The 18,962-nt window shown below is 33.5% G+C and overlaps 3 protein-coding genes across 3 annotated transcripts; all 3 read left to right on the top strand.

Moving 5' to 3' along the window:
* Positions 1-2,350: 2,350 nt before the first annotated feature.
* LOC135611398 (caffeic acid 3-O-methyltransferase-like) lies at positions 2,351-2,770 on the top strand. Its single transcript, XM_065107148.1, has one exon. The coding sequence runs from the start codon at positions 2,351-2,353 to the stop codon at positions 2,768-2,770; it is 420 nt and encodes a 139-aa protein (XP_064963220.1).
* A 119-nt stretch (positions 2,771-2,889) lies between these two features.
* Positions 2,890-3,817, top strand: LOC135612516 (caffeic acid 3-O-methyltransferase-like). Its single transcript, XM_065108906.1, has 3 exons — positions 2,890-3,211; positions 3,300-3,364; positions 3,455-3,817. The coding sequence occupies exons 1-3, from the start codon at positions 2,944-2,946 to the stop codon at positions 3,749-3,751; spliced, it is 630 nt and encodes a 209-aa protein (XP_064964978.1). The 5' UTR covers positions 2,890-2,943; the 3' UTR covers positions 3,752-3,817.
* A 2,490-nt stretch (positions 3,818-6,307) lies between these two features.
* Positions 6,308-6,736, top strand: LOC135611390 (caffeic acid 3-O-methyltransferase-like). Its single transcript, XM_065107141.1, has one exon. It carries the CDS (start codon positions 6,308-6,310, stop codon positions 6,734-6,736), a length of 429 nt encoding a protein of 142 aa, XP_064963213.1.
* Positions 6,737-18,962: the final 12,226 nt, after the last annotated feature.

The raw sequence follows: 18,962 nt of genomic DNA, 5'->3' as shown, positions 1-18,962 counted from the left end.
CTTGCCCTCGAGAAAGGAGCTTCGGACACCACTAAGAGACTTCAAATACTACTGACAGATAACAGAGGTGGCGAGCCTAACCAATTGCTCTAGGAGATGTATGGAAGGGATTGCTAGGATAATCACAAAAGAGCTAGCAATTAGGAGCATATATTGATAATTATCTCTTATTGTCATCCCAAATCCCCTCCCTCTCTCTCTCTCTCTTATTGACAATAATTATCTCTTATTGTCATCCCAAACCCAAGCAAATTCTTAAAGTCTCTCTATATATATACTCACGGGTCTGTTCGCATGAGTCACACGAGTAAGAAATCAAGTAGGATCGTAGCACATACAATGAGTGTATAAAATGATTGAGCTCTCTTCATCATTAATATTCTTCCAATAATTGAGTAATAGAAAGCATTAATGATCAAGAAAGTTTAACAATTTATTTGTGATGAAATATATAAAAACCAACGTAGTTACCAATCTGGGGGTAACCTAATATGAGGTTAGGGGTAATAAACTACATGACCCGCATTCTACTCCAATTAACCCATGTGAGTATGTGTGGGTTTGCCACGACTTACATCACTTTAATCAGGCTTTTGTGACGGACTTTAATCGGCAACAATAGGCATTCACCATTGTCTAAATATAAATATTAATTAATTTAAATTTGAGGAAAGAAAACATATAACTAGAGTTGTAGGGACAAATATACTATTCCTAAAATTTTATCATGATACATATATAAACACGAATATCTTTGAATCCACCCGTACCAACCACAATCATATGTTTAAAGCTGGATAGTCGAAATGTTTATTTATCTTTGGGATATTCATTATATATATATATATATATATATATATATATATATATATATATATATATATATATATATATATATATAGTTAGTTAGTTAGTTAGTTAGTTAGTAGTTTTGTTTATATATCCTCCTCAAATTTGAGTCTATGCAAATTTATTTTTAATGTATGTATTCTCATAAAATTTAAAATTTTATATATTTATATTTAAAATTAATACAACTTTAGATAATGTATGTATTCTCATAATTTTATATATTTATATTTAAATTTTTAAAATACATTTAAAAATAATATATTATATAAAATATATTTAAAATTAAGATTCCCATGAAATTGCAAATGACATTAATACCTTGTGTTTTCAAATGCTAGTGCAATGAAGGATAAAAAAAAGAAATGGAATTTAGGTATTGAAAAGGCTTTTATATGTTTTAACTTTATTAAGTTATTGGTAATTCTTGCTAAACATAGTAGTAGTAGTAGTAGTAGTAGTAGTACAGATGACACAACGAATCTAAATATCTAGAGAGATAAAAAGTTAATAGATGATGTTATTATTTCAAAATTTTTTTGGGGGTGGTTATTTCTTCTATTGGACTCGCTTAAATCCACCACATTCAGTACATTTCTCATGTTGCGAGTAAGTATATTTCGACTTCACTCTTGAGGGAACGGTATCATAAATCTTGGATGATCTCTAGGAACCGGAGATCGATGGCCATGGGGAGGACGACGGTGGAGGCCAACTGTATCTATTCATATGTTCAATTCTATATACTACTCTTCCCAATCATACGCCTGATTTGCTTTTGAAATCTTTTAATATCTTGTACTACATTTTGCCTTAATATGATTTGATCATATTGATTCAACATGATCAAATCATATTAAGGCATGTAAAGATATTAGTCTCTGGCACCAAAATCATCTTTTGTATCTCCTAAACGTATTTTTGTCTGTGCATCAGTCTAATTTTAATGAACGGAATCCCATATGAGACTCAGTAAGACTCCTATGACATTGAAATCGTAATTCTCTCCACACTTGGAATAGATGAGATACATAAAATAAACAATGTGGTGTATGTACTAAGTAAATCCCGAACATTAATAATAAACATATATATATATATATATATATATTCCGCTTTAAATTTAAGCATAAGAAAATAAATCCGATACATGTTTTCTTTCATCATCAAATCATCAAATCAATCAGTGAGAGAGAGTAATTTCTTTCACATTGTTTCTTTTGTAAGCGAATTAATTAAAATAAATAAATATTTTCCATCGTGGTCAAATCAATCAAAGGATTATTTCCTCTTATGATTGAATCTCAATTGAAAGAGAGGAATAATGCCTTTCACACTGTTTCTTTTGTAAACGAATTATTATTTTTTATAAAAAATTAAATTAAATATTTTCCATCATGATCAAATCAATCAAAGGATTATTGAATCGATTAAAAGATTATTCGATTTGCACACTTTAAATTCAGGACAAGTCTCCTCTGTTATCAACCAAACCAGCAAAATGCAGGCAACCAACGACGTGGGGCAGCCGACACCCGACAAAGATGATGAGGAGGTGTTCTTTCGGGCTCTGCAGTTCTCATGCAGCGCCGTCTTCCCCATGGTCCTCAAGGTGGCCATCGATCTCGAGCTCCTCGAGATCATCGTCACGGCTGGCCCGGAAAAGGTAATGAGCCCAGAGGAGATTGCCGCTCGGCTGCCCACCCACAACCCGCAGGCACCCATCTGGGTCGATCGGATTCTCCGCTTGCTCTCGACCAACAGCATCGTCGGCTGCACCGTCGAGTCCGGCGCCGACGGCCGCCCCTCGCGGAAGTACGCCATGACACCCATCTCCAAGTTTTTCACCAAGAATCACGATCGTTCTGTTGTGAAAATGTTTTTGCTACATCATGACAAAGTCTTCATGGATCTATGGTAACCCTCTTCCCTCTCTCTCTCTCTCTCTCTCTCTCTTTCTCTCTCTCTCTCTCTCTAGCTAGTTAGATATAGTTTAGGAGGATCTACTTTACTTGGTTCAGTAAACTAACACTGATGCGTTGGGTGACAAGGCACCACGTGAAGGATTCAGTGTTGGACGGCAAAGAACCAGTGATGGCCGCCTATGGGATGTCGTCCTTCGAGTACCAAGGCACCGATCCACGCTTCAACAAGGTGTTCAACGAGGCCATGCAAAGCCACTCCACCATCATGATCAGCCGACTGCTCCGCACTTACGGCGGCTTCGACGACGTGGAAGTGCTGGTCGACGTCGGCGGCGGCGTCGGCACCACCCTCGGCATGATCACTGCCAAGCACCCCCGCATCAAGGGCATCAACTTCGACCTCTCGCATGTCATCTCCGAAGCACAACCCCTGCCAGGTTCGCTCTTGATCCATGTCTTATCTGAGAAGGAGGGTTGTTCTCTATTAGATCTCGGCTTACGTGCTAATATTGTTTGCGGTTGCAGGTGTGCAGCACGTTAGCGGAGACATGTTCGAAGCTGTTCCCCGCGGAGATGCCATTTTTCTCAAGGTCAGGTCTCTTCGGATCGCGGTCACAAGTAATTCATTCAAATTCTTTTTGCAAATAACGAGTTACTCGTGGATTGTTGTGCAATTGCAGTTGATTCTTCATGACTGGAGCGATGAGAATTGTGTAAAGCTATTGAAGAACTGTTGGAAAGCTCTGCCGGAGAAAGGGAAGGTGATTGTGGTGGAATGTGTTGTTCCAGCCGTTCCAAAGCCGACTCCGAGAGACCAAGGCATCTTCCAGTTAGATCTGTGCATGGCGACCTACAACATCGGAGGAAAAGAGAGAACGGAGGAGGAGTTCCAAGGGTTGGCAAGGGACGGTGGGTTTACCGGATTCAAAGCTCTTCATTTGTTTGCAGATACGTGGGTCATGGAATTCACCAAGTAGAATGGAAAACATGAACACTCGGTGCTGCTTCTTGTGCTTCTACTTTCTACACTTTTGGTATCCTAAATAAACGAGGGTTTGATGTATCGGGCTGCGGTAATTATATTCTAATAGTGGATCCGACTCAACATCTATCATGTTGACCAATAAGTCAATCCCGAGCATGCCTCACCCCTATCGATAACAAAACGAAACAATCCCTTTAAACATACAGCTTTGGGAATCTTATTGTAGCGGTGTAACAAAAGGAAACAATCCCTTTACCACATAAGTGGCACGACGGCAGATTTTGATCTTACCTTTGTGATCTCCATGAGCAAGCATAATAGCAAATAAGATTTTTCCATACGAGGAAAACCTTTCTACTTTGTTGAGCGAAATCCTTCCTCCTAACCTGTATAAATAGGAGAGGATATGCCAATGCAAATATATAACTTCTTCAGTAATTCCTATCTTCTATTCTCTTCTAACACAATATACATATGTGGCTTTGAACCCTGCTATCTTTGCTACAGTCTCAAACTCCTCCTTGGTCCTCTCATTCTCCTCTAGTGTGCATGAATCATCATCCCAACATCTACGAGAAATGTAAAATTTTAATTTTAATCAATATTAATATTGTAAATAGGGAGAATGTAATACCCTAGTTTTAATCTAAAAAAATAATATTATAATTTAATATAATAAGAAACTTAAGATTACCTCTCTCCTAATTTATAGTCACCATCATCTTTTCATGGGATAAGTAATCCTTGAGAAAGGAGGGGAGACACTAGAGGATCACTTACAAAAGAAAGGTAGGGAACTTTTAACTTTCCTACATCCTCATCCTCCTCTTTTGCTTGTTAATTTCTTTTTCATATTTGATCGATATTCTTTTGGCATGGTAAAGCTACATGAATTTATGTTTTTCTTCCTCATGAATTTAATTGTTAATATCTTTTTCATATTTGATTGATATCCTTTTGGCATGGTAAAGCTACATGAATTTATATTTTTCTTCCTCATGAATTTAATTGTTAATATCTTTTTCATTGATGTTCTTTCGGTATAGTAAAACTACATGAATTTATGTTTTTTTTCTCATGAATCTATTGTAAGATTAAAATTATTATATGAATCTATGTCAAGGCAAAAAGAACATTAATATGCTCATTAGATATATATTTGATTCTCCTATTATCGTAGTGCAAGAACTAAGACTCATTTATGAGTTATACTAAGTTGTATGTCATGTATATGCATGTCTTGATAGAAAATTACTTTGTTATTTATTTCATAGGATATATATATATATATATATATATATATATATATATATATATATATATATATATATATATTAAGGCCTTCAAAATAGAAAATTGATTATTGAGTCCTTTGCAAGTTATTTGTAAGGTTTTAAAATAATTTATATTTTTTTGAAAAGGATGGGATGGAAGTTATATTGTTTGAATAGGATCCAAAAACAGTGTAGCTTTATACAAAAACAGTACAACTCATGTCATCAAAAAATTTTTGCATCCTTAAAACCTAAAAAAACCTTATATAATAATATTCAAGTGATTTTTGTCCATAGAGCATTGTAAATTCACCTTAACTTGGGTAAATAAAAAAAAAATCAGAATCTCACAGTTTTAAAGGGTTGAAATAAATAAAATATTTATTTTAATAGCATACAAATAAAAAAAAAGGTCGTTTATGTAATTTTAAGTTCTTTGTAAGATTTTTCTGAAAATTTATTTTTTTTTTTTAAAAGCTAGGATGTGAGTTACACTATTTTTTAATGTGTTACATTATTTTTGGATCCCATACAAAAATAGTGTAACTTAGGTCTATTATCATCCAAAAATATCAAAATTTTTATGAAGCATTGAAAGTATCTAAGGAGGCCTTAGTTGAACAATTGTTCTAACTTTTTAGCAATTAAAAGATGTATTTTTTATTAACTCAGCGCTTATTTTTTTTATTTTCGATCAATTTAAGTTGAAATCATGAGGTTGTAATTATGTCATTATTTTATCATTATTTTTTAAAAATATTTATATTAAAAAATTAAGAATTTTTATTTTTATTAATGTATATATTGTTTAATTTATTGTTTATTATTTATTTTTGTTCGATTTAAATGTTGAGTGCAATTACTTCAATATAATTGGTCTGAAAATGAAGAGAGAGCTGGAAAAGATAAAAGGAGGGGTTGAGAGTACGTTTGTCATTTTTGAAATTAGGACACTTGCGGGGAAAATATGAGAACAATATGTTCTAACGCTAAAAAAAGTAAAATTAAGGAGGTTATTTTAAGGAATTTATATATAAAAAAGAATTCTATCACATTTCTACATTTAAGTATGTAATAAATCAATCCAATAAATGTTTTCTTTCATCATCAAATCAATCGAAGGATTTGATCCTTTCATAATCGAATCAATTAAAGAAATATATCATGATCCTTTATAACATAATTCCTGAATCAATCAAAAGATTATTTGATTTGCACAGTAAGAAGTCAGCCCTCCCTCTCCTTCCCCACTAGATATCGTCGCAACCAGCAAAATGCAGGCCAACAGGTACGTGCCGCAGCTGACACCCAAGGAAGAGCAAGAGGAGGAGGATGCGGCTTACGTACGCGCTCTGCAACTCACAGCTGGCACCGTCTTGGCCATGGTCCTCAAGGTGGCCCTCGAGCCCGACCTCTTTGAGGTCATCGTCACGGCTGGCCCGGGAAACGCAATGAGCCCCGAGGAGATTGCCGCCCGGCTTCCGACCCAGAACCCGCAGGCACCCATCTGGGTGGATCGCATTCTCCGCTTGCTCGCCGCCAACAGCATCGTCGGCTGCACCGTGGAGTCCGGCTTCGATGGTCGCCTCTCGCGGAAGTACAGCATGGCACCCATCTCCAAGTTTTTCACCAAGAGTCACGATTCTTCGTTTGCTAGCGTGGTTTGGCTAGGTACCGACAAAGTCTACATGGATGTACGGTAATCTTCTCCTTCTCTCTCTCTCTCGTTCTCTGGCTAGATACAGCTTAGAAAGGATGTACATGACTCATAATTGGTTCAGTAATCTAACACTCATATATATATATGTATATGTATATATATATATGTATATGTATGTATATATATGTATATATATACATATATATACATACATATACATATATATATATACATATATATATATACATATATATATACATATACATATACATATATATATACATACATATATATATATATACATACATATATATATATATACATACATATATATATATATATATACATATATATACATATATATATGTATATATATACATATATATATATATATATATGTATATATATACATATATATATATGTATATATATACATATATACATATATACATATACATATATATACATATATATATATATATACATATATGTATATATACATATATATACATATATGTATATATGTATATATATATACATATATATACATATATGTATATATGTATATATATATACATATATATACATATATGTATATATGTATATATGTATATATATGTATATATATATATATATGTATGTATAAATATATACATATATATATATATGTATATATATATGTATACATATATATATGTATACATATATGTATGTATAGATATGTATGTATATACATACATATATATATACATATATGTATACATATAAATATGTATATACATATATATATATATACATATACATATATATATATATTTATACATATATATATATACATATATTTATACATATATATATATATATATATTATACATATGTATACATATATACATATATGTATACATATATATTTATATACATATATATATACATATATATATTGAAATCCTATTATAATTAAACTTTCTTTATATTGATCGATAATCATAATTAGAATTCAATCATATCTATAATATATCTTACCTAATTATATAAGACCACATAATCTAACATTCTTTCATTTACCTATTAATTGATAAGATACAAAAGGGTTCAAAATCAAAATAAATAAAATAAAATAAAATTTATTTTATTTTATTATATTCTAAAATTTCAAAAATTATTTATACATAGGTGAATTTAAAAATAGGCCAATAAATTTAATAAATATAATAATACAATATTATGTTTAACTAGCAATACGAGTAATAGCGTTTGCGTGTCATTCATATTTTTTTTTATGTACTACAATACTATTAGTCTTTCCTAATATAAACCAAAATGATCTTTATAATTTATTTTATCAAGATAATTTTTTTATTAATATTCAATCACCCAAATATGAATAATATAACAAAAATAAATAACTTTAAGTACGTTAACAAAAATGTCATTTATAATGTTTACTCAAACATGTATTATCATGTAAATGGAACAACAATCAATTTAGTAGAACTCACATCCGACACTAATTGTTTTTGGACCATTTTTTTAACCACTAAATATTTTATGCCAATATGCTTAAAACTGTTGTAGTACTTACTATTTTTAAAAAAAGTTATTATGGTATGTCACAAAATATCTTTAACGACTTGACAATTGAGTCTAATTATACCAAGTTATAAGATAAAATTTTATAAACATAAAACTTGATTAGTGATCTCAAAGTATGCCATAAAATCAACTTCTATTATTGATAATTTAATTTATATTATATTATTTTTGTAAACTACCTCTCCCGCTAAAATAAACATAAATCATAAAATGGACTTCCTACCATCAAGGTAATTTATAAAATTGATATACGAAAATATCATTATTTTAAGCTAATTTAATTTTTAATATATTAGCATATAGTCTTTCGTCATATCGTTTTACTTTATTCATAACTTTCTAATATTTTATTTCTAGATAACTCTAGTGTATATCTAGTATTTTAATTGTAAATGGTCATAAATTGATTTTCTAAATTTGTATACTAAATTTTATATTTTCTTTCTTTTCTTTGTGAATCATTTAGGTTAATCTTTATAAACTTTTTTTTCTCTAGAATTTTATTTAGAAATATTATTTTCAAATGATTCACATCTATTTGTGAACCATTTGACGTCACGATGCAGCGTGATTCATCACCGTGACATCGCTATCGTGCACGGCCACCTCACTACGACACAATACCATCATCCGTTGTTCGCCGTAGCCTATGTCGTTGTCACTACCACCCATAGCCCATGACCCGAGCGACCACTCACTGCCGGCCTACCTCTCTCTACCTTTGTTGATAACGCAACATCGCAACATCGCCAGCTAGCGATAAAGCCCGCCAGCCGCCACTACCGCACAACCTCCACGCTAAGATGTTCTCTCCACGGTTAGTTACCCACCAGTCCAACGACTAGCATCTTGACATCATTGGTCCATATGTCATTTCCCTTGGTATAGCCCTATTGCCCTTCACTTGTACGAGTGCTACCGCATCCAACGTAGTGCGCGATGCAACAACCATCGCCACAACGGTCGGCGTTTTGTGACTGTTGACCCATACTAATAGCGAGTGACTGCCCAGTATCGCCTCCACCCGAACGACCACTGACGATGTTGCCTTTGACGCCACATCACGATGTCTGGCATCGCGCTGTCATCTGCAGTCCGCAGCTCTTAATCGGGCTACTATCGTGACACCTCCGATGACCGTCATCGACTATCACACCCCTTTTTCATTGCACACAGCACTATCACTGTTTCTGCAACACTGCCCACCGTAGGGCTTGAGACTGCCACCCTCAACACAATAGTTGCACTTTTGCTTCATCACTGTGGACAACCACTACACAGCAGCAGCCCTTAGATAAGGTCAACGACCACAGTGGGTCATTATCCTACGTTGTGCCATCGCCAATAATAAACTGTCGATGGTGGTCCATCGACCAAAATAGCAATGCCTCTTCATTTGCAATTTCCCTTGGGGAACCTTGTAATGGCCATAATCAAATAAAAGAACAGAGAAGTGAGGGAACATAGTTGCATACTCAAATGAGTCATACGAAAACAAATATAAATATATCGTGTGAGGCTAGCATCACATAATCAGATTAGAAACACGAAGTGAAATATGATAATAATAATAATAATAAATATTATACCAAATATATAGATTAAAATAGATCTACTTTAACTTAGATTTCAATGGCATAAATCTGATATCAATTATAAGAAATAAAATTATTATATAAAAAATTAATATTATGATTGAGATCAAGTATAGTAGATCTAAGACAGAAGGTATATATATATTTTTGAAATATGATAATTAAAAGAGTACCTTGGATATCATAAAGCAATACAATGTGATTTGCATGCATCATGAATCTGTATAGGAAAGAAGCTAGACTCTTCTCCTCTCTTAATATTTTCAAGGCAACTATAATTAATGGAGTAGAAACCTATCGAGAAGTGAGAGAAGAAATCTCTATGATCATTATATGATTCCTAAAAAGTCTTACCTATATATAGGCAGAGCAAAGGATATAAAAAATATAATTATAAGAGACTCTCCCAATAAGATTATCTTCTAAGGAATCATACTATAATTATACTTTCATTCTATTAATCGATAATAATAATTTATTCAAATATATAATATATAAGATCATATAATCAATATCTACGTGCTTCCTCTATTTCCTCGGAGGTCAACTATTGCATGAATCCATTGGTAGATTCCATGTCACAAGGAGATGAGGTTGGAGGCGGAAACATAGAAGGAACATTTGAACTAATTTGGATCGATAGAGAAGAGAGTGATGTTTGCGATGGGATTTATATGTGTGGAAGCACTCACCAACCCCGTTGAAGTCTAGTAGTCACAAGGGAGCGAGCAGTAAGAACATATGCTTCATCATGTCATCATCATAGATGGAGAGTAACTCAAAAATGGTTTTATATTCGAACCTTCTTCGACCGATTGTGCACAAAAAAAAATTGATTAGGTTTTGGAGTTAAGTTCAAGTCTGTGTTAGGAGTTTGGTCTTTAGTCTTAATTCTATTTCTCTATAAATAATTGAAAGTGCCTGATCGTAGAAAATTCTGCCAAAAGAATGGTAGATCTTATGAAGCTAGTTGCAAAGGTCATTGTGTTTTGACAAAATTTTTAAGCTTGCCGATCAATTAGTAGATATCAATATCAAAGATAACACACACTCTATCCAAATGTTTTTTTTTTTTTTTCCTTTCGTGAGCGGATGCATTGTGTGTAGTAAAAATGCTCTAGTTATGTTCGACATATCAAATGCTTTTCTTTTTCATGAGTGAATGATGAAAATTCTCTGATCGCATTGAACATAGTGATTTTTTTCAATCACAAATGGATGCGTATGTAAAATCGGACGTATTGAATTTTCTTAGATGGTTTTTTTTTTATGATTGAGTGAATGCACAATCAAAATACATTATTAATGATCCGAAGGGGTAGTAGCTCCCCAACTAGTGGGCTATAATAAAACCAAACAGTCGATGTATCATGGCAATGTAACCGTTATTATTAAATATCTAATTTAATAATAATATAATTGTTATCATTAAGATTCATAATTGATTATCATGAATTTCTTCATTAATTATGGTTTAAATGATTTCAGTTTTTTATTCTTTAAACATGAAACCGTTATTATTAAATTAAATATTTAATATTATTAAAGTTCTTCATTATGGTCCAAACCTTACAAATCTGAATTAATTCTTGAACGTTATGATTTGGTGATGATAAATGTCCTTGATGGGAGAACATCTATATATACATGAGGATTTTGGTCCCTTGGCTCAATCATCTCTTTGAAGCGAAAGGCTTTCCTACACCATCTAAAGTGAGAGTTCTGAGCCGAGAAGAACCAAAGTTCAAGAAGAAACCTCTGCAGAAATTCTTGGTGACAATGGCTGGAGGTACGCTATTTCGTTTCCGCATTAGTTTATTGTGTTTCTATTACAATGATTTAGAAACACAAGTTGGCTTCATCAAAATTTCTTACATTTGGTATCAGAGCCGAATGACCTCTGCCTTGATATGAAAAAGTTTTCATTTTTATGCCATGAAAACGAATTGATTTTGGTTTCTTCTTGGAAACTTGTTGATATATTTTGTTGAAAATCATGAGGAAATATCATTTTCAACATTTTAGTTGGTAAAATGCTCATATTATGTATGCGTATTTAGTTCTATTAAATTTTGTTTATGAGCAAATTTTTTATGTTTAAAATGTCTAGTGATCCATATAATCTTAATTAATTAAGAATTAGCCACAGCATCCTTAATTAATTAAAATTATATATAAAGTTAAAATAAGGATCACATAAGTAATTAGACATCATATTGTGACTGATTATATTTCGTATAATAATTGTTATCCCACAGGATCTTTTATTATATTTAATATAATTAATCAGGATAAAATATCAGATTATTTTCATAATTTACCCACAGGGATTATGAATTGGAATATAATTTGATAGTTTTATCATGAAGACCATATGAATCTATTTGAATTAAGAATTTAGCCCACAGGCAATTTTTATGTCATGAGATTCATATTTTTGGCATGTTTCACATTGGTAAAACATGTAATTTAGTCTATTAAGCTTCAAATTTTGACATAAGCATGTTTGATTTTATGCAGTTTCTCAAACTGTTAATTTCTCTGATATTCGATGTGATATTCCCGAACTTAGTGGTGATAACTATAAGATATGGAAGGAGAGGGTTCTCCTCCATTTAGGGTGGATGGATATTGATTATGCTATTAGAAAAGACGAACCACCTATAGTCACTGATACCAGCACTCTAACTGAGATCGCGTTATATGAGCGATGGGAGCGATCCAATCGGCTCAGCGTGATGTTTATCAAAACTAAGATAACTGCTGGCATACGTGGTTCTATTGACCAGCATGAAAATATCCGAGACTTGCTAAAAGCTATTGATGAACAATTCATCACTTCAGATAAGGCACTGGCAAGTACCCTTATTATGAAATTTTCATCCCTTAGACTCACCAACATAAAGGGTGTGCGTGAGCATATAATGCAAATGCGAGATATTACGGCTCAACTTAAGAAACTTGAGGTTAATATGTCAGAATCCTTCCTGGTGCACTATATTCTGAACACCCTTCCACCTCAATATAGCCCTTTTAAAATTTCATACAATACACATAAGGACAAATGGTCAATTAATGAATTAATGACCATGTGTGTTCAAGAAGAAGAGAGGCTAGTAATGGAATTGGGTGAGAGTGCATTGATGGTAACCACTCGAGGGAAGAACAAAACTGACAAACATCAAGCCAATCAAAAAGCTTATCAGCAGGGAAAAGGTAAAATACCACCCCAAGCTGATATCAAGAAAGAAGCAAGGTGTTTCTTTTGTAAAAGAAAAGGACACATGAAGAAGGAATGTACGAAATTCCAACAATGGCTTGAAAAGAAAGGTAAACCAACCTCATATGTATGTTATGAATCTAATATGGTCAATGTTAATATTAACACCTGGTGGATTGATTCTGGATCAACAATCCATATTGCAAACTCTTTGCAGGGTATGCAAAACCTAAGGAAGCCAGTGGGAAGTGAGCAAAGCATCTTATCAGGAAATAAGATGGGCTCACATGTGGAAGCAATTGGAACATGCATTTTAACTTTAAGTAGTGGTTTTGTTTTAAAATTGGAAAGAACCTTTTATGTACCAAGTTTCTCACGAAACTTAATTTCTGTTTCCAGACTCGTACCATTTGGATATTCCTTTAATTTTAAAGACACATCATTTCGTTTATTATATAAATCTGATTGTGTTGGGAATGGTATTTTGTCCGACGGTCTTTACCGTATTTTATTACAAAATGATAATACTCAAGGTTCAATGCATGTTCACGCTGGCATTAAGAGGTGTAATATTAATGAGGACTCCTCTATATTATGGCATCGGAGATTAGGACATATCTCCATAGAGAGAATTAAAAGATTAGTTAAAGATGAGGTACTTAGTACTCTTGATTTTACTAATTTTAAGACTTGTGTGGACTGTATTAAAGGAAAACAGACCAATAAGTCCAAAAGGGGTGCTAATAGGAGTTCAGACTTATTAGAAATAATTCATACTGATATATGTTGTCCAGACATGGACATACATGGTCAGAAATACTTCATCTCCTTTATAGATGATTACTCACGATATATGTATATATATTTGCTTCATAATAAAAATGAAGCATTGGATGCCTTCAAAGTCTTTAAGGCTGAAGTTGAGAACCAATGTGGTAAGCAAATTAAAATTGTGAGATCAGATAGGGGTGGAGAATATTATGGTAGATATACTGAAAATGGACAAGCACCTGGTCCTTTTGCTAAGTTTCTTCAAGAACATGGGATTATTGCCCAATACACTATGCCTGGTTCTCCAGACCAGAATGGTGTTGCAGAAAGAAGAAACCGAACATTATTAGACATGGTGCGGAGTATGCTTAGCAACTCCAATCTTCCTAAATATTTGTGGACTGAAGCACTAAAGACGGCTGTGTATATATTAAACCGAGTTCCAACCAAGGCTGTCCAAAAGACACCATTTGAATTATGGAAAGGTTGGAAACCGAGTTTGCGACATATGCGCGTTTGGGGATGTCCATCTGAAGTTAGGATATATAATCCACAAGAGAAGAAACTCGACCCGAGGACTGTTAGTGGGTATTTCATTGGATATGCCGAAAAGTCCAAAGGTTACAGGTTCTATTGTCCATCTCACACAACTAGGATTGTGGAATCAAGAAACGCTAAATTTCTTGAGGTTGATGTGATTAGTGGGAGCGATCATTTCAGGAACATAGTTTCCGCACATGATCATATAGAATCTCAACCTTCCACATCAAATGATAGATTGGTTATAGTTCATAGCACTCCTCAAGTACAAACTAGTGCTGAACAACCAATCATTGAAATTCCACAAGTTGTTGATAGTATTCTAATAGATCAAGCAGTTCAGGAATTACAACAAGCTCCTGAACAACTAGTTGAACCACAAGTTCCTCAAGGAACCATTGGTACAACATTAAGAAGATCTACTAGAAATAAAAGATCAGCAATTCCTGATGATTATGTTGTATATCTACAAGAATCTGACTATAATATTGGAGCCAAAAATAATCCTGAAACATTTTCACAAGCCATGAGTTGCAAAAAGTCAAATTTGTGGCATGATGCTATGAAAGAAGAGATGAATTCCATGATGAGTAATGGAGTCTGGGATCTTGTAGAGTTGCCTAATGAAGCAAAGGCCATTGGTTGCAAATGAGTCTTTAAAACTAAGAAAGATTCGTTAGGCAACATTGAGAGATACAAGGCAAGACTTATTGCAAAGGGATTTACTCAAAAAGAGGGAATCGATTATACGGAGACATTTTCTCCTGTATCTAAGAAAGATTCTCTGCGTATTATTTTAGCATTAGTTGCTCATTTTGACCTTGAGTTGCAACAAATGGATGTGAAAACAGCATTTCTTAATGGAGATCTAGAGAAAGAGGTTTATATGAAACAACCTGAAGGTTTCTCCTCTAGTGTTGGTGAGCACTTGGTTTGCAAGCTTAGGAAATCTATATACGGCTTAAAACAAGCCTCCCGCCAATGGTATTTTAAATTTCATGAAGTGATTTCTTCATTCGGATTTGTTGAAAATCTCATGGATCAATGCATATACCAGAAGGTTAGTGGGAGTAAAATATGTTTCCTTGTTTTATACGTAGATGATATTTTGCTTGCAACCAATGATAAGGATTTACTGCATGAGGTGAAACAATTTCTTTCTAAAATTTTTGACATGAAGGATATGGGTGAAGCATCTTATGTCATTGGCATTAAGATCTATAGAGATAGACCTCGAGGCATTTTAGGTCTATCACAAGAAACCTATATTGATAAACTTTTAGAAAGATTTCGGATGAAGGATTGTTCACCAAGTGTTGCTCCCATTGTGAAAGGTGATAGGTTCAATTTGAACCAATGCCCAAAGAACAATTTTGAAAGGGAATCAATGAAAAACATCCCATATGCTTCTGTCGTAGGAAGCCTTATGTATGCTCAGGTCTGTACTAGACCTGATATTGCATTTATTGTGGGGATGCTAGGTCGATATCAGAGTAATCCAGGTATGGACCACTGGAGAGCTGCAAAGAAAGTGATGAGGTATCTACAAGGAACCAAAGATTACATGCTTATGTATAGACATACAGACAATCTGGATGTGATTGGTTACTCAGATTCAGACTTCGCCGGTTGTGTTGATTCTCGTAAATCAACATCAGGATATATTTTTATGATGGCCGGTGGAGCTATTTCTTGGAGAAGCGCTAAGCAGACCTTGACTGCTACTTCTACCATGGAAGCTGAGTTTGTCTCCTGCTTTGAGGCTACTTCACATGGTGTATGGCTTAAGAGTTTCATTTCTGGGCTTAGAATCATGGATTCTATTTCTAGGCCATTAAGAATTTTCTGTGACAATTCAGCTGCTGTCTTTATGGCTAAAAACAATAAAAGTGGAAGTCGAAGTAAACACATCGACATTAAGTATCTAGCCATAAGAGAACGTGTAAAGGAAAAGAAAGTGATCATTGAACATATTAGCACTGAATTGATGATTGTTGATCCTTTGACTAAAGGCATGCCACCTCTGAAATTCAAGGATCATGTAGAGAAAATGGGACTTGGTTCCACTTTGTAATGATATTGAAACTCTTATATATATTGTGAAATTTTCTCATTCATGCGCATATTATTTTGAGAAAATATATTGTTGCTGGACCAAGAATAAACATAAGGTTTATTCATTAAGTAATATTACCATATTAAGATTAAGAAACTAAATACATCGTGATACATAGATGATAATACTCGCTTTTAGAGGACTTATCGCTATGATTCGTGTATTTATTTCTTAAGAAAGTTGTTCAAAAAAATTAATTCAAATTATTAAGATAGACGTATGGACCAAGTGGGAGAATGTAACCGTTATTATTAAATATCTAATTTAATAATAATATAACTGTTATCATTAAGATTCATAATTGATTATCATGAATTTCTTCATTAATTATGGTTTAAATGATTTCAGTTTTTTATTCTTTAAACATGAAACCGTTATTATTAAATTAAATATTTAATATTATTAAAGTTCTTCATTATGGTCCAAACGTTACAAATCTGAATTAATTCTTGAACGTTATGATTTGATGATGATAAATGTTCTTGATGGGAGAACATCTATATATACATGAGGATTTTGGTCCCTTGGCTCAATCATCTCTTTGAAGCGAAATGCTTTCCTACACCATCTAAAGTGAGAGTTCTAAGCCGAGAAGAACCAAAGTTCAAGAAGAAACCTCTGTAGAAATTCTTGGCGACAATGGCTGGAGGTACGCTATTTCGTTTCCGCATTAGTTTATTGTGTTTCTATTATAATGATTTAGAAACACAAGTTGGCTTCATCAAAATTTCTTACAAGGGAGTCAATAGTGACTCGAATGTCAGGGCATCTTTTGGGGACGACTTCGAAACAGGAATACTGTACAAGTCTACCAAAGCAGATAATTATTTGCGTCTTAAAGAACAAGTGCCAGTGATGACTAGTGGAACCAATTACATATAACAGGTGTAACCCACGTTAGTGTACAAAATGTTGAGAATGCACAATCAAAATTCAGTCCAACTTAATTTCTGTTGATGTTGAGAACAAGGACTAATACTTCTTACTAGGGTAATAATATAGAAAATAGCATCATGCATTAAAAGTGCACAAAATTTATGGAGCAATGGCAGTGACATCAAACAATTCAGCGTGAGGGGGCATAAGAGTCACAACACAACATAAAAATCAGTTTACAAGAACACCGAATTACCAATGGAGAAGTAAATATCAGAGAGAAAGACAAGTGTAATGATATTGTATTAACGTCTAATGCAACATTAGTCAACATCAAGCATGGTCTAGTATAATTAACATCTAAGACACTCGAAACAAGTAGTATCAATTCTCTCACATGCCATTCAAAGTGACATTAAGATCTAATGAACATATTATTAAATCTAATAGAAGTTTTTTCTAGAACAACAATATCAGTTCTCCCATCAGTTAGAGAAGTTTAAATTGCATCAAGATTGTAACTTGTCATAAACATTCTATCACCCATACACATGTCTACTCTGAAGTCCAACCAATCTGATCTTAAGATGAAACAAGCAAGAAGAAGAGATGGAGCATAAAGGAATCAGTGCTTTAAACTTACAGCTACAGTTCTTGACCCGAATCTGCTTATTGACGGTCAAGTTATCCACCACCAAGCTATCGGAAACAGAGTCCATACAAAGTTGTTGGCAAACATAGAACACTCAGAACGCTATATGCACATAAATAAAGGATGAAATGCAACGTAATCCATTCAAAGTACAAGTTAGTAAAGCTATGAAGCGGTGGCGGCTGAGGAAGGGAGGGAGGGACTGCCTGAGAAAGACAGGAAAGGGAGAGAAGAAGAAAGGGGTTGTATTGTCGGTGAAAGCATTAGTGGCAGTTGTTGGGGAAGGGAGAGATAGAAGGGAAGAGGGGAAAGCACAGCGGGAAAGGGAGGAGGGAAGAGATACAGAGAGCGTTAGGGGGAGTTGTTGGGGCGTCGATCACCGACCAACCGTCGCCAATCGTCTCTTCGTGCTAAGGGCTTGGAGATTCGATTCCTCCGTTGGGGTTTAGATCGACCAGATTTAATATCAGTCGTAGGATTTAACAAGTCTCAGATCGTTCATAATCTACGGTACAGATCATAATTCATATAATTTTATATATAATCATTATATATATAAGCGAAAATTATTATCATATATATAATTCATATAACTTTTCTTTCATAAATTAAAAAGTTTAATGATTACATCGGTAATAATATGGTCACTAATATCCAAATTTTAAGGATTTAATGATAAATTATAGTTTGTTATTAAAAAAATATTCAATGATAATCTTGTTCTCAAATTTATTTTTTAATGATAAATCTAAATACTTATGGTAAAAAAAATTTATTAGTAATGAAATATTTTCTTTATAGTGTGGTAATCTTAATAATTTTATAGGTTTGAGTAATAATGTTGTCCCCCGTCGACTTTTGGATTTGCTACTCATGTCGGCTTTCGCATCACACATGGACCCCGAC

Source organism: Musa acuminata, chromosome BXJ1-2, assembly GCF_036884655.1.
Source record: "Musa acuminata AAA Group cultivar baxijiao chromosome BXJ1-2, Cavendish_Baxijiao_AAA, whole genome shotgun sequence".
Taxonomy (NCBI): domain Eukaryota; kingdom Viridiplantae; phylum Streptophyta; class Magnoliopsida; order Zingiberales; family Musaceae; genus Musa; species Musa acuminata.
The sequence above is the reverse complement of the archived record's forward strand: the minus strand, read 5'-3'. Positions and strand labels throughout refer to the sequence as shown.

Excerpts from the sequence above, each read along its gene's own strand:
- LOC135611398 (XM_065107148.1), top strand. The coding sequence starts at position 2,351 with ATGCAGGCAACCAACGACGTGGGGCAGCCGACACCCGACAAAGATGAT.
- LOC135612516 (XM_065108906.1), top strand. The coding sequence starts at position 2,944 with ATGGCCGCCTATGGGATGTCGTCCTTCGAGTACCAAGGCACCGATCCA. Across the intron at positions 3,212-3,299 it reads CGAAGCACAACCCCTGCCAG|GTGTGCAGCACGTTAGCGGA; the intron begins GTTCGCTCTTGA and ends TTGCGGTTGCAG. Across the intron at positions 3,365-3,454 it reads GAGATGCCATTTTTCTCAAG|TTGATTCTTCATGACTGGAG; the intron begins GTCAGGTCTCTT and ends GTGCAATTGCAG.
- LOC135611390 (XM_065107141.1), top strand. The coding sequence starts at position 6,308 with ATGCAGGCCAACAGGTACGTGCCGCAGCTGACACCCAAGGAAGAGCAA.